The 13,096-nt window shown below is 33.0% G+C and overlaps 1 protein-coding gene and 2 non-coding genes across 16 annotated transcripts in view; all 3 read right to left on the bottom strand.

Moving 5' to 3' along the window:
* UBAP2 (ubiquitin associated protein 2) overlaps positions 1-13,096 on the bottom strand; it is a 123,975-nt gene that overhangs the window by 27,863 nt on the left and 83,016 nt on the right. For 11 of the 14 annotated variants that reach the window (XM_031937933.1, XM_031937950.1, XM_031937968.1 and 8 more), the window contains exons 10-15: positions 12,164-12,231; positions 9,451-9,643; positions 5,347-5,557; positions 3,761-4,059; positions 3,076-3,245; positions 442-652 (exon numbers count right to left, since the gene is read on the bottom strand). In XM_031937933.1, coding sequence (XP_031793793.1) covers positions 442-652; positions 3,076-3,245; positions 3,761-4,059; positions 5,347-5,557; positions 9,451-9,643; positions 12,164-12,231 — 1,152 coding nt within the window. The remainder of the gene's footprint in view (positions 1-441; positions 653-3,075; positions 3,246-3,760; positions 4,060-5,346; positions 5,558-9,450; positions 9,644-12,163; positions 12,232-13,096) is intronic. The other 3 variants (XM_031937979.1, XM_023497277.2, XM_031938012.1) reach the window with 1 other exon arrangement.
* LOC111719307 lies at positions 9,268-9,351 on the bottom strand. Its single transcript, XR_002769498.1, has one exon. It is a non-coding gene; the product is annotated as a small nucleolar RNA SNORD121A (small nucleolar RNA).
* LOC111719306 lies at positions 10,577-10,656 on the bottom strand. The gene has a single exon (XR_002769497.1). It is a non-coding gene; the product is annotated as a small nucleolar RNA SNORD121A (small nucleolar RNA).

The following is a 13,096-nucleotide window of genomic DNA, read 5'->3' as shown; positions in this document are numbered from 1 at the left end:
TCGGACTGCATGTTACCCTCCTCCTACCCATCCTATCCCCTAAATGACAGTTATTTAGAAGATGGATTAGAGAAGATAAAGGGAGGTAATAAAAGCATGGAATCTAATTAGGAGGCTACTACAGTAGTTCAGATGAGAGGTATTGGAGGCTTGAATAAGAGTGATGGCTGAGTGAATGGAAAGGATTTGGATATAAGAAATGTTATGGAAATGAGTTACTTGTTACCTGAGAAGGGGGTGGATGAAAGGAGGAAGAAGAAAATAGTCATGAATAATTCTGAGGTGACTGGAAATAAGCAGAAGCCTTCACCAAAAAGAAGGAAATTCACAGGAGGGACATATTTAGGGATTAGAAAATGAGTTCAATATTGAGTTTCAGATGACTAAGGAACAAATATATAGAGATATTCAACAGGCTGAGAAAACCAAGAAGATACTCACTGTGACAGCAATAGAAGTTGTTTCAGATGGAGCCACAGAACTTTGGTATGCTATCCTGCTATGCACAGAATTCTGGTCGTAGGAGGAAGATGTTGTTACGGGACTAGTGCTCTGAGATGAGTTGGTCAAACTGGAAGAGGTGATGACGGAGGTTGTATAGGTCGACTCCTGTACTGTATTGGATATTGGCAAAGAGGTATTCAAAGGATCACTGGAAAAAGTAAAAGTTATTTATCACCTCAGTAAATAAATGTCATTTCAGCCTTCATGAAAAACCACCACCTTATTACTTTTACTGGTTAGCCATATTTTAAAGTCAATTAAATATTATGCTTAACTATAACTTTACATTTAAATACAGAGAAATTATCATGGTTCTCTTCCAAAGTCATTTTACCTAAAATATTTTTCAGTTCTTAGGAGTGGGGAAAAAAGCAACTAGATTTTAATCTGAGAAGTTACAATGACTTAGTAATCTCTTAGGATAGAATCTAGATGGATTTAAATTTTTTTTTCATTGCACATCCTTGAGCAAGTTTCTTAACAATCCTGTTCTAGTTTCCCAGTTGGAAAAAAGGGCGTAAGCTAACTTTGATCTCTGTCACCTGGGGAAAAGGGTGGGTTGTTAATTTAAAAAGTACTAAACATATACCAAATATAATTGTTTTTAAAAAAAAAAAATAGTCCAATTAAAAAAGAGGCTTGACAAATCAGCCACATCTATCCCTCCCCCTCAGCCCTGCATGGTAAGGTCACGAGCTCCCCCATTACTGCCAATTGATCAAGTTGTAACTGTATGATCAACTGTCAGGGATAACATAGAAGGCATTCCTTTATGAGGTAGGTGGTTAGACTAGAAGACTTAGATGTTTTCATTTTCAAGAAAAAAGAGATGGACTCAAAATTATGGTTCAATACTGAAATCTTCAAAAAGCTTCTAAATAAAACTCTGAACAGAGAATATAATCCTAAAGCTTACATGGCAAAAAACTATGACAATATATAAAAAATGAAAAGGTTCAATTCAGCAGTACTTTTCCAAGGCCAGAGTACACTGCTGATTAAACTGATGGAGCTATAAAATTTGCTGTACCCTCTGTATTTGGTTCTTATACCAGGGTGCTAATACATTGGTCCCATCAGTCTCACATCATACCAAGTGTTCTATTAGTATCACGATACAAAAGCTAAATATGACAAGGAAAATATTCTTTTCTTCACTATAAACTGATCCTATCTCTTTCAGAAACTCTATTTGCTTCTCTAGTAATTTATCATCATTCCTACTATTTGCATGAACATTTGTGCTGCCTTGCAAGTTTTCTTTTGTTTCCTCCAATTTCTCTTGGATCTTCACACATTTGTTCATTTTTTAATGGGGGAGTGTAAAAATTATAGAGGAAATGTGGCATGGTAAATAGAAAGCAAGTATCAAAATCAGAAAGACAAAGGTAGAAGCCCCAACTCCTCTTCATTTTGGTTGGACAACCCAAACTGGTCATTTAAATTCTCAGTAAAAGGTGCAGAGCAGACACTGATCTGATTGATGGAGGGAAGTTACCACACAAGGAGTTCCTTACACCAATGAAATCGAAGGACTGGTTTTAAAAAAACAAACAAAAAACTTTTAACCTGTATTTCCTTAAAATGCAATACCTTTTTGGTAAACTCTCTTTACTTTAAAAGTACCCACATGGCTTTACCTTCATTTAGAAACCAAAGGCATAACAAATGGCTTAGATGTTTGGTTCTGACTTTTGCATAATTAATAACCAGCAAGTGAATTTCTCCATGATAAACTCATAGGAGAGAATTCTAAATACACAGGGCATGTTGTGAGAATGAAAAACAGCATCTTTAGCCCCCATCATTTTGATAAAATTTCTATAGCAAATGTCTTCCAAAGACAGAGTACAAATAAATACACACAAATATGTGTCCCCTTATCTATTACTGCCCTGCTACCATGCAACTTATTTCTCTTCTTCTATTCTCATAGCAAAAATCTCTATTATTATCTCAGATGAGCTGATGAAAAGTTAAATTATTTCTTTTTGTGGACCCTAACTTTCCACCATCCTTATATGGAATTCCTTCTGAAAGATGCATCATTTCTACCTTCTACATGATTGTTGCCACAAAACACATATTTCTTCATGTTCTCTTGAAATAGGATGCATGAATCCAGTAAGCAGACTTGGCTAAAATGTTCATGTTTCCATTCCAAAGCAAGCGTATCTTGAAAAAAAAAAGCAAGCATTCCTTCTTCACTTTGATTTGAATTTTTATGTATATATTTTAATCAGAGGAATTTTGTGGTTGTAAAAAAAAAAAAATTTAAAACAAACGCCTAAAAAAAAAAAGGCTAGTTAAGAAATTTTTGGGAGGTAGGAGATACTACTGAAGCACAATGAAACTTAAATTTCATTCTTCTTCCCTCCCAAGAATCTGTTTTCTTTCATATAGCAGCCAAACAAGCTTGCTTACTCTCAAAGTCCCATTGTCGGAAGAGGCAACTCCTTCAACTCCCAATTCACAAAACTATCTCCTATCCATGAGTCATTTTGACTCGACTGTGTTTGTACCTTATAGAAACTTCAGTAGCCTAAAGCATAAAAAAGAGCAATTGTATACCTTACAGGTTTTGGATACAAGCTGATTTGGGCCTGATTACTATTTTCATTGCTCAATGTTGATCCAAAGTCAGGGAGAGAAGGTTCCGATCCAAATTCCAGAGCTCCAAACTGAACATTTAACCCTGTAACATCTGTTGATCCTGGCATTTCCACTGCAGATGCAGGGACCTATAAGGGAAAAATATGTTTTTCACATTCAGAGTTTAGCATCTTTTTTGGTTCAAGAGCTTTCCTCTATAGTGAGAGTCCTTAATTATCATTGGATGCTAAGGGAAAGTCCAAAGTATTCAAGGGGAAAATGGGATTGGGGAAAAGGGGGAAAAAAATGTGCAGAATGGGAATTGTTAACCACGCACATAATTTTATACTGAAGTTCTCAGAAAAGACATATTTCCTATGAATAATATAAATAAATCCACTCAACATATAGGCAAGGGTAACTGAACAGAGGTTAAGCTAGTTCCTTAATTATATAAAAAGTCTCCAATAATTATTAGCTGCCATTTTCCATTTTTACCTTTCTGCTTTATTATTACTCCAGTAAATCAAAAACAATTTTAACATTATCGATGATAAGATATGTATGCAAAAAAAATTTAAACAATAATTTATAAAGGAAAAATATTCCGTTTTCAGATTCTTTTCATTGTAAAGTTTACCTTTGGTAAACTCTGGTCACTCACCTTGGAAGATGGTGGTACTCTCCGTTTCGGGGGTTTGATCTGTTTTGGCTGAGTTTGGTGGGCAGACACTGCTTGGTTTTCTGCAGACATGCTGGGAAGCTGCAGCATTTTGTTCACAGCTGTGGTATTGTCTCTGGAGTTTTCTCGGAGTTTTACCTGGGAGGAAAAGTTCTCCATCCCAGGAGGAGGAACAGGGATGGGTGGCTGGGTCTGGTGCTGCTGTCGCTGGCTCAACTGGCTTAGAACTGGGGATGGCTCAGGCTGAGATTTGAAGTCTACCAAATATCCAGAAAAGAAATCTAGTATATAATCAGCATACAGTTACCCAAAAGACGCTCATTTGTTTGTGCTAATCTTTCTACCACTATCATATATATAACTGAGAAATAGAAAATAATTATTCCATCCCAATGTCTAATTCAGAAAACACAGCAGTTAATTTATATTTTTATATCTGTCTACCAAATTTGATATAAATGTCTTAAGCATGCATTTTTTTTATTCTTTCATAAATGATAGGGAAAAGGTCCATATCAAATAATACTTGATCACTTCAAAAGAATATTTGAAGACCTGTGTGAAGAAATACCTCAAAATATAGCTGCATAAAATGAAAATGTTAAGAAGCAACAAAATTTAGGTTAAATGAATGGTATTGGTCCTACCGATTTTATATATATATATATATATCCCTTCACAATCTTCAGTAAAATAATTTTAAGACTATTTTGATGGCACTCCCTATTATGATAGTGTATGAAATTGCACTTCAGATAATTACATAGAACTTTTAACACAGGGTACAATTTAAATGCTACCTGGATATGAAAGAACATGGTTTTAATTAAAAGAAAGTATGAAAACACCTGGACATCTGGGGAGAAACTAGTTTAAATTTGTCAATTCTGAAGAAAAATCTCAGATCATTTTCAGGAGCTAAATTTAAAAGCAGGACAAAAAGAAAAGCAGTTCAAATAGTACTAAGTTGTTCAAACTGTTCTGTTTCTTCCATGTTTCCTATACTTTACAACCCAAAACATCAACCCAATCAACAACCCAAAATGGTCTAAAGAACAATTTTAAAAGTAGCCATAGTCTAGGGATTATATTACTTTGCAAAATTATTAATATCTTGAGTTTCAGACACCAATGGATCTTGTAAGAACTGATACTGTAACTACTATTGTTCATTTCATAGTGAGTAGTATATTATATTCTGTGATCATTCGTTCTATAAATAAACTACGTTTGCCTAGAACTTTTTAACTATAATGTAATACTTCATATGCAGGGGAATTTAAATGAATTATTATTCCTTGATATATAGAATATGCATTTCCATACATTTTATGTACACTCTAACTATAATAAGACTTTTTGCTCTCCCTGTCAAAAAACACAAACATAAACTAAAAACTTTGCAGATACCAATTATTTTTAAAATCCGAAAAAAATTCTGCAGTTGGATTTGTTATGTAATATTATTGTTACAACATATATCCAATCAGTGACACGCATTATGTTGTCTCCCCACTGAAAGTATGACAAGGCTTGAGCTGACTGTAAAAGAAAATGCATGCACTTACCAAACTGATTCATTATAGAGGACTGGGGAACTGGGGGTTTAAGATCCCAAGTTGAAGTAGTTGTAGGAGGACTAGTGCTGTTTTGTTGAGAACTCTGAGTGCTGAACTGCCCCAAACTTGGAGATTTCAACTGGTCCAAGATCTGGGAACTGGTGGGGTTTGCCATCTTTGAGGACCCAAGCTCTCCAAATCCAGAACCAAGAACTGAAGACTGTATAGAGGGAAAAGAAAAAAGGAGTTTCTCAAATAGGAAAAATTTCAGTGTAAAATGTGAAAGACAATTGTCGTCCTCAATATTTTAAAAGCTGAAATTCAATTCATCACTATTTTTGAAAGCAGCTTGGAAAAAAAAATCCATATTCTAGACATTCTAATAAAAACAATCAAAACTCTTATTTGACAAATTCTGAAGAAAAAAAGTGTTATGTACTCCATATGATAATAAAAGTATAAAAATTGATAGTTAAAATGTCATTTTTTAAAAACTTGGTGAACAAGTACCAGAAATGTAGTATTTGAGATATACTTTATACAGATTAAGGAAATATATCATTATCTGAAAAATCCATGCTATTATCCACTTTAATAGAATAGCACACCCCAAATTAATTGAAGACTTCTCAAAAAGGACCAGGTAACAAGAAACAGTAAGCTATATCAAAGAAGACAATATAATTCAAAGAGAAGTAATATTATTAGATATGTTCTAAATCAAATATTGGCAGGTACACAGACACAAATTCTCACAAAGTAGACTTAAAGATAGACTACAGCATTTACTATTTTTCTTAACTGTCCTGAGAAAGTTATAATCATTGAATATTATTTTTAAATTCTGCTTAAAGTTTGGAACTATGTTCAAAAAGTTATCAAACTGTGCATACCCTTTGATCCAGCAGTGTTTCTACTGGGATTATATCCCAAAGAGATCTTAAAGGAGGGAAAGGGACCCACCACATGTGCAAAATGTTTGTGGCAGCTCTCACTGTAGAGGCAAGAAAATGGAGACTGATTGGATGCCCATCAATTGAAGAATGGCTAAATAAATTATGGTATATAAATGCTACGGAATATTACTGTTCTGTAAGAAACGACCAGTAAGATGATTTCAGAAAGGCCTGCAGAGACTTACATGAACTGATGCTAAGTGAAATGAGCAGAACAAAAGATCATTATGCAGAGCAACAACAAGATTATATGATGATCAATTCTGATGTGTGTGGCTCTCTTCAACAATGAGATGATTCAAACTAGTTTCACTTGTTCAATGATGAAGAGAGCCATCTACATCCAGAGAGAGAACCATGGGAACAGAGTGTGGAACACAACATAACATTCTCACTCTCTCTGTTATTTGTTTGCATTTTGTTTTCTTTCTCAGTTTTTCTTTTTCTTCCTTCTTGATCTGATTTTTCTTGTGCAGCAAGATAGCTGTATAAATATATATACATATAGTGGATTGAACATTTTAATATATTTAATATGTAGTAGACTTGATACCACCTGCCAGCTAGGGGATGGGGTGGGGGAAAGGAGGGGAAAATTTGGAACAAACAATTTTGCAAGGGTCAATGTTGGAAAAACATCACCTCTGCATATGTTTTGTAAATAAAAAATAAATAAAAATAAAAATTCTGCTCAAGATACTTAATTATACATGATCCAATTTATCCATAAAGACACTACTTATTTAGCAAATTGTACAATCACATGCCTTTTGTTTTTCTTCAGGTTCCTAAGAGTTTAATGTGAACTGGTTTAGACAGCAACTAAAAGTAGGACAGAGATCAAATTAAGGTAGAAAAGAGAATGGGGAAAAAATAGTCCAAATAATTCCAGACACTAGGGTTTCACTTAGCCAAATCATTCCCTGGCACAAGTGATTTAGGTTTTCTTTCAAATATTAATGCGACAAAAATGAGACAGTGATAGATGGCAAATAAAAAGCCTTCAAATTTATGCAGTAATCTGATAAAATAGATTTAATTCTTTACATTTAGTTATACAAAGCCTATATATATTCAATCAAGTCAATGGTCCCAGGAACTGAAAGATAGAACTATGGGACTAGCTATACAAATAGCAAATGGGGCACTAGCTCTGGGAACATATCAAACTTGTCAGTATACAAATGATAAAGAAGTCAGTGATTAGATAATAGTACAGATGACAACTCTATTGAAATAAGGTGCTCTTATTAGCAAAAAAAAAAAAAAGTTAAGTCAGATGACTACTCTCTTTCACTAATGATATTCAAAATTACTAATTAGAAATTGATTTGAAATGATCTCAAACCTAAATTTGATTCTGTTCCTAAAATGGTATTCATGCTGACCTCTACTTTTCTTTGCATGGCTTAAAGCTGAACTTGGTTGGAAAGGAAGATCTAGATTCAAATTATACATTTCGAGGTGTGACAATGTATTTGTGACACTGATTGCTTCAACTTAGGACCTCAGTTTACTTATCTAAAAAATGAGGGTAACACATGCATCACAGGGTTTCCATAAAGATTAAAAAAAAAGATATACACAAAACTTTGTGAGCTCAAAAGCACAATATAAATATCATTTATTATCTATATGCTAATCCATCTTTTCCCACTGTTTAAGTCAAATCCCTACTGATCTGAGAAAATGATAAAAAATGATTCTAGATGACAGCAACTCCAGACAGCCTCTAAATCTATCATCAGTATTGCAAAAGTAGCATTTTATTAAGTATTATTTTATTCTCATATTATCCCACATATGTAATTTTATCCCCCTAACTTTGTCTATAGGTGACAAGGTTTGACGAGTTACATTATTATAAAGGTTATTAGCACCATGCTAGTCCCCATAGTTCTCCCTTTCAGTTTCTGAAGCCACTGAGTTGGTTGAAGATGGGCTTTAAGGCAACTAAAGAGATAAAACTGAATGTGAAAATAAGGGAACTATAAAATTTCTCATTCATCTGCCATGTTTAAATTCCAGATTCTTTTTTTTTTTTAAATTTAGCATTGAAATTATATATCTTTTCATTTGCAAGCACTTGAAAACAGAAAAATGAAATAACTAATGGAGAGACAAAAGTTGCAAGGGTATCCTAGTGGCCTCAGACCTAGAAACAAACAGCACTATGCTTTACCCCATTCTATCTGAAGCAATGGCACCATGATATGCATCAGTTCTATAACAGCACTTTCAAACAGGATATGATGACTTAATATACTGTAAGACAAAATAATCTGTATAAAAACCTGTATGTTTAGCTACAAAATTTGCAAATGATTTCATTATATAAACAGAAAATATATAAATCTGGATTTTATAACTAAAAAAGTTATACTTAGGACCACCAAACTGGCTAGGATTGGAAAATTTTCAAAATGGGGGTTGGCTTATTAGGGATTGTAGATATAAATTAGTCTAATCTATTCATTCTCCAGATGAAATAACTAAAAGCACAAAAAGACAAAAAAATCTTGTCTTTGAAACTAGGTCCAATAACTTCATCCAATGTTTTTTCCAAGATTGAACCTCTTAAGCTCAAACAAAAAAAAAAAACAAAAAAATCCTGCTGCTCTCTTTTTCGCCCAAACTTATTGATGTACATTATGGACATTTAAAATTTTAATTGTTGAAATATCAAAATCCATCTTTGGCTAAATTTCAGTATTACTGTTTAACGCTTAGCTAGCCACCATCAAAAATTCCTGTTGTAATCTTCTGACATGTCAAAAACAATAATGTTTCTATTTACAGTAACATGGAAAATAAAAACAAATATCAGTATTTTAAGTCTGGAGATAGGCATGACTAATTCACAGTTAAGAGAAACTCCATAAAAACATTAATTTCAATTTAATCACTAAGACCTGGAACTTTCATAAGTGTTCTGAGAGAATTCAACTATTTTATTAAAATTTATCTTTCATTAGTCCAGAAAACTCAGAGATAGATGGATTTCAACATATACTAATCAGATATGTGCTTGGAAACTATCACATCATAGTCTCTGGACTAGAAGAAAATTCTGTTTTCTAAATCTGATTGGATGCTTATAAGTATAAATACTATATACACATTACTTGAAATTCCATACTGAAATAAAATCAGTTACCAGACTCTGGGGAGAATAAGAGTTGACAGTACTCGGGTTGCTAGTTCCTGATGCCATCTGAGTGTTGTTGTGTTGAGAATTTGTAAAGACCAGGGCTTGGCCAAACCCCTGCTGTTGAGGAGGTTCAAATGAGTTGACTTCTGGGACTTGGGTAGAAGTAGAAGGCTTCTGCAGCAAGGCTACCAAATCAATGCTAAGCAGACAAAAAACAATATCCAAGTCAAATACTTCCCTTATCAGAAAATATATCAAGAAGCACAATAAGGAGAAATTTTACATGAAAAAGTCTATAAGCAAAGGAGCTGTATTCACCTTTGGGAAATGAGATTTTTTTTTTTTTTGAAAAGGGGTGATATAAGCCACAAAAAACAAATCCATAGAAATTCCAATTCAAGAAAGGTTGGGACTTTGGGAAGCAAATGGATTAATCTGGACTTGCAGCTATAAATATTTAATTTTATTTAATTAATAAACATTTAAACTTGGTTTAATGAAGGACTGTGTTTAGCAGGTTGTTACTTTTACTTATAGAATTAAATCTTGATATTAGTGAATATCAGAAGTCAATACCTGAACAAGAAATCCCTTTAAACAAAAATAACTGTCCACTGTTTAAAAAGTCTTTGTTTGAAAACCTCCAGTGGAAAAGAACCTGTTGCCACCTGAGACAGCCCATTCTGCTTTAGAGCAATCTCATTTTTTTTTCTTCCTCTTAATCCAATCCTAAATTTGCCTTCTTCATCTATTGTTCTTATTTTCACTCTGTTCTAGGCTGAACAACTAAATTTCATTTTCTAAAAGAAGGATCCTTCTAATGTATCCCCATTCAAAACTTCTTCACCAGGGCAAACAATTCCAGCTTCTGCAATCAGTTCTCTCTCATATGAAACAATGCTAAGAGGCCTGCACAATTTCTTTTGAGCAGAACTCTCACACAAAAATTAGAAGGAGTTTATATTGAAATAATTATTTGACTAGAACACGTAAATAAAAGTTAAGCCTAGAATTTTAGTCTATAAAATAAACTGCTTATTTATTTTAGTTATACTTCAAAAGTTGGATAATAAGCAAATAATGGGTAAAATACTTCACCAATAAAAATAATATTATTTATAATATTTCAAAAGTCCAAAAAACTCAGAAATGTTTTCCACATGGATTGGTCAGATATGTGCTTGGAAAAGAGTACATCATTGTTCTTTGGACTTTCCAATACTGCCTCCCATCCAAAACTTGGGTCAATGAACTTATTTCTCAAAAATATTTTGTGATTCAGAAAAAAAGCAATTTCATAAACTAAATTAAATTTTACTGTGACCTTAAATGAAAAAAGAATGTTTTCACATCTATAATCAGTAAACATGAAAAAAAAATCATATACATGTTTGAAATCCTCAAATACTACTTTCAAAAATGTATACAACAAAGCAGTTCTAGATTGTTTACAGAACTCAAAATCTATTGCATGGAAAAATATTTAATACTTTTTAAAAATTGGCTTTCAAATTAATTTAGATTTTCCTCAGGAACAAGAAGCTGACTAAAAAGTTTTAAAGAAATTATTCCTTTAAATGCTCGATTTCTGTTTCATCTCTAATTTGTTAACATGCATCAAGTACCACACTTCTCCCACTACCTGCTTTTTTTAGTTTGTGGAGGCTTTTGATATTATTCTGAGCATAGGGTACATTTGAATTTACTTTACATTAGGTTTAGTGAATTCTAAGAAATGAAATGGAGAACTGGGAATACATCTGGAATTATTTCTTGCTAATTTGGGAAACTTTGTTAAATATGTGTAAAAAAGATTTTCTAACCAACTGTCACTGGACTTCAATCCAATATAAAGACCAAAATTATGAAGAGAGACCCTAAGAATTCTAGGAGAGAAAAGGAGTTCAGTTAAAAGGCAAAACAAACAGGACCCTAAATGACAATGCAATAAATTGCAGTAAATTTAGATTAAATCAGTTAAAACTAAAAAGCACAAGTTCAAACTGTAGTTATTAATATTAGCTTAGAATTTCATATTTTTCTCCCTATTATTATTAAAATTAAATTTAAGTTATTTTGATGAGCACAATACTATAAAATTTATATATTCTTTTATGACTAATACAATAAGAATGTCAATACTATTAAAATCATTTTACTTAAAATAATACTTCAATCTTAATTCAGAACCTTTCATGTTTGCAGAAGCAAAGACTCAGAATTGGAAAAAACTTCAGTTGCTTACATGCTCTGTAAATGGTCTTTTGAATAAATTTTTATTAGTTCACTGAAAATCCCCCGGCAAGTTAAATGAAGTAATTTCATGTTTAAAGCTGATCTTTCTATTACCTAACTATAAGGCATATTACGCTTCCCAATCATTGGAAGACAATGGTTTATTATTTCCCCCCAAAAACACTCAATCTTAAACTTTTCCTCTTGTATTCCCTCAAGTGAAATAGGGGAAACTACTGCCAATAATGGCAACAAACTTAAAATGTCAATATTTGTGTGACGTCTACTATTGACAATCAAATTCTGGGAAAAATAATATTTAAGCTTATTATCTATGAGAATCAAAAATATTTCCATATCCAAATAAGAACATTTTTCTTCCCCTTACATGTGCTATCTGATTTACATCATTTAATATAAAATGACTTTGAAATGAACTAATTGGAAAAGTATGTTCTAATAGCTGCTGAGGAAAGAGTTATACCTTTGTCCAGGTGTGACATGATTTTCAGCTGGAACAGAAGAAGCAGTGAATACCTTCGTTTCAGAAAGCTGTGTGGAAAAGAGAAACTTAATTCTAATTGTTATGCATAGCAGAAAAACAACATAAATACCAAATTATTATCATTTATTAATCATCTCACAGTAGTTTGGCCAATGGCAATTTTGGGGGAAAGTGGAGGTCTTTAAATGGGGAAAGGGGAAAGAGAGTGTAAGGATGAGAATGGTTCAAAAACTGGGTATCTGAGTGATATTCTTAGTATAAGTATCACAAGTTGTTTTAAGTCAGATTGAATTTAAGATATGTTTGGGTGCTATTTCTACAATGCATCTGCTGAAAGTCAAAAATTGAAGTTGGTGAAATAAGTGGGAAGTAAAATATACAGAGAAGAGGATCCAGGACAAAACTTTAGAGGACATACAATGATTAAGTGGAATATCAATAAAGACTAAGCAAAGACATTGATAAAAAAGCTTCCTTTCTACCAAAGCAGGAATAGGGTCAGAAAAACCCAAGAGAGAGGATCCAAAAGGAGATAATCCTTAGTATCTATCTAATGGTTCAGTGAGACCAAGAATGTACAAATGGAAGAAAAAGTCAGCTCATCTAACAATTAAATCATTGATAAAGGGAGAAATCAGTTTCAGTTGAGTGAAGAAGTCAGAAGCCAAAGTGCAAAAGGAACTGAGAAATCGCTAAGAGAAGTCAATGAGTACCAAGCTCAACAAACTGTTCTAGGAGCTTGGTTTTTGAATAGGAGAAATTTATAGTAGTACCTTTGAAGTGGGTATGAGGTTTAAGACAGGTCTGGTGTTTTTGTTTTTTAGGGGCAAGGAAACTGCGACTCTCATGTAGTCATATTTTTAGGCAGTAGAGAATGGGTCAGTACATAGAGGTGTAGAATGAAGGGGAAGG

The sequence above is a fragment of the Sarcophilus harrisii genome, chromosome 1 (assembly GCF_902635505.1).
Source record: "Sarcophilus harrisii chromosome 1, mSarHar1.11, whole genome shotgun sequence".
Lineage (NCBI taxonomy): Eukaryota > Metazoa > Chordata > Mammalia > Dasyuromorphia > Dasyuridae > Sarcophilus > Sarcophilus harrisii.
The sequence above is the reverse complement of the archived record's forward strand: the minus strand, read 5'-3'. Positions and strand labels throughout refer to the sequence as shown.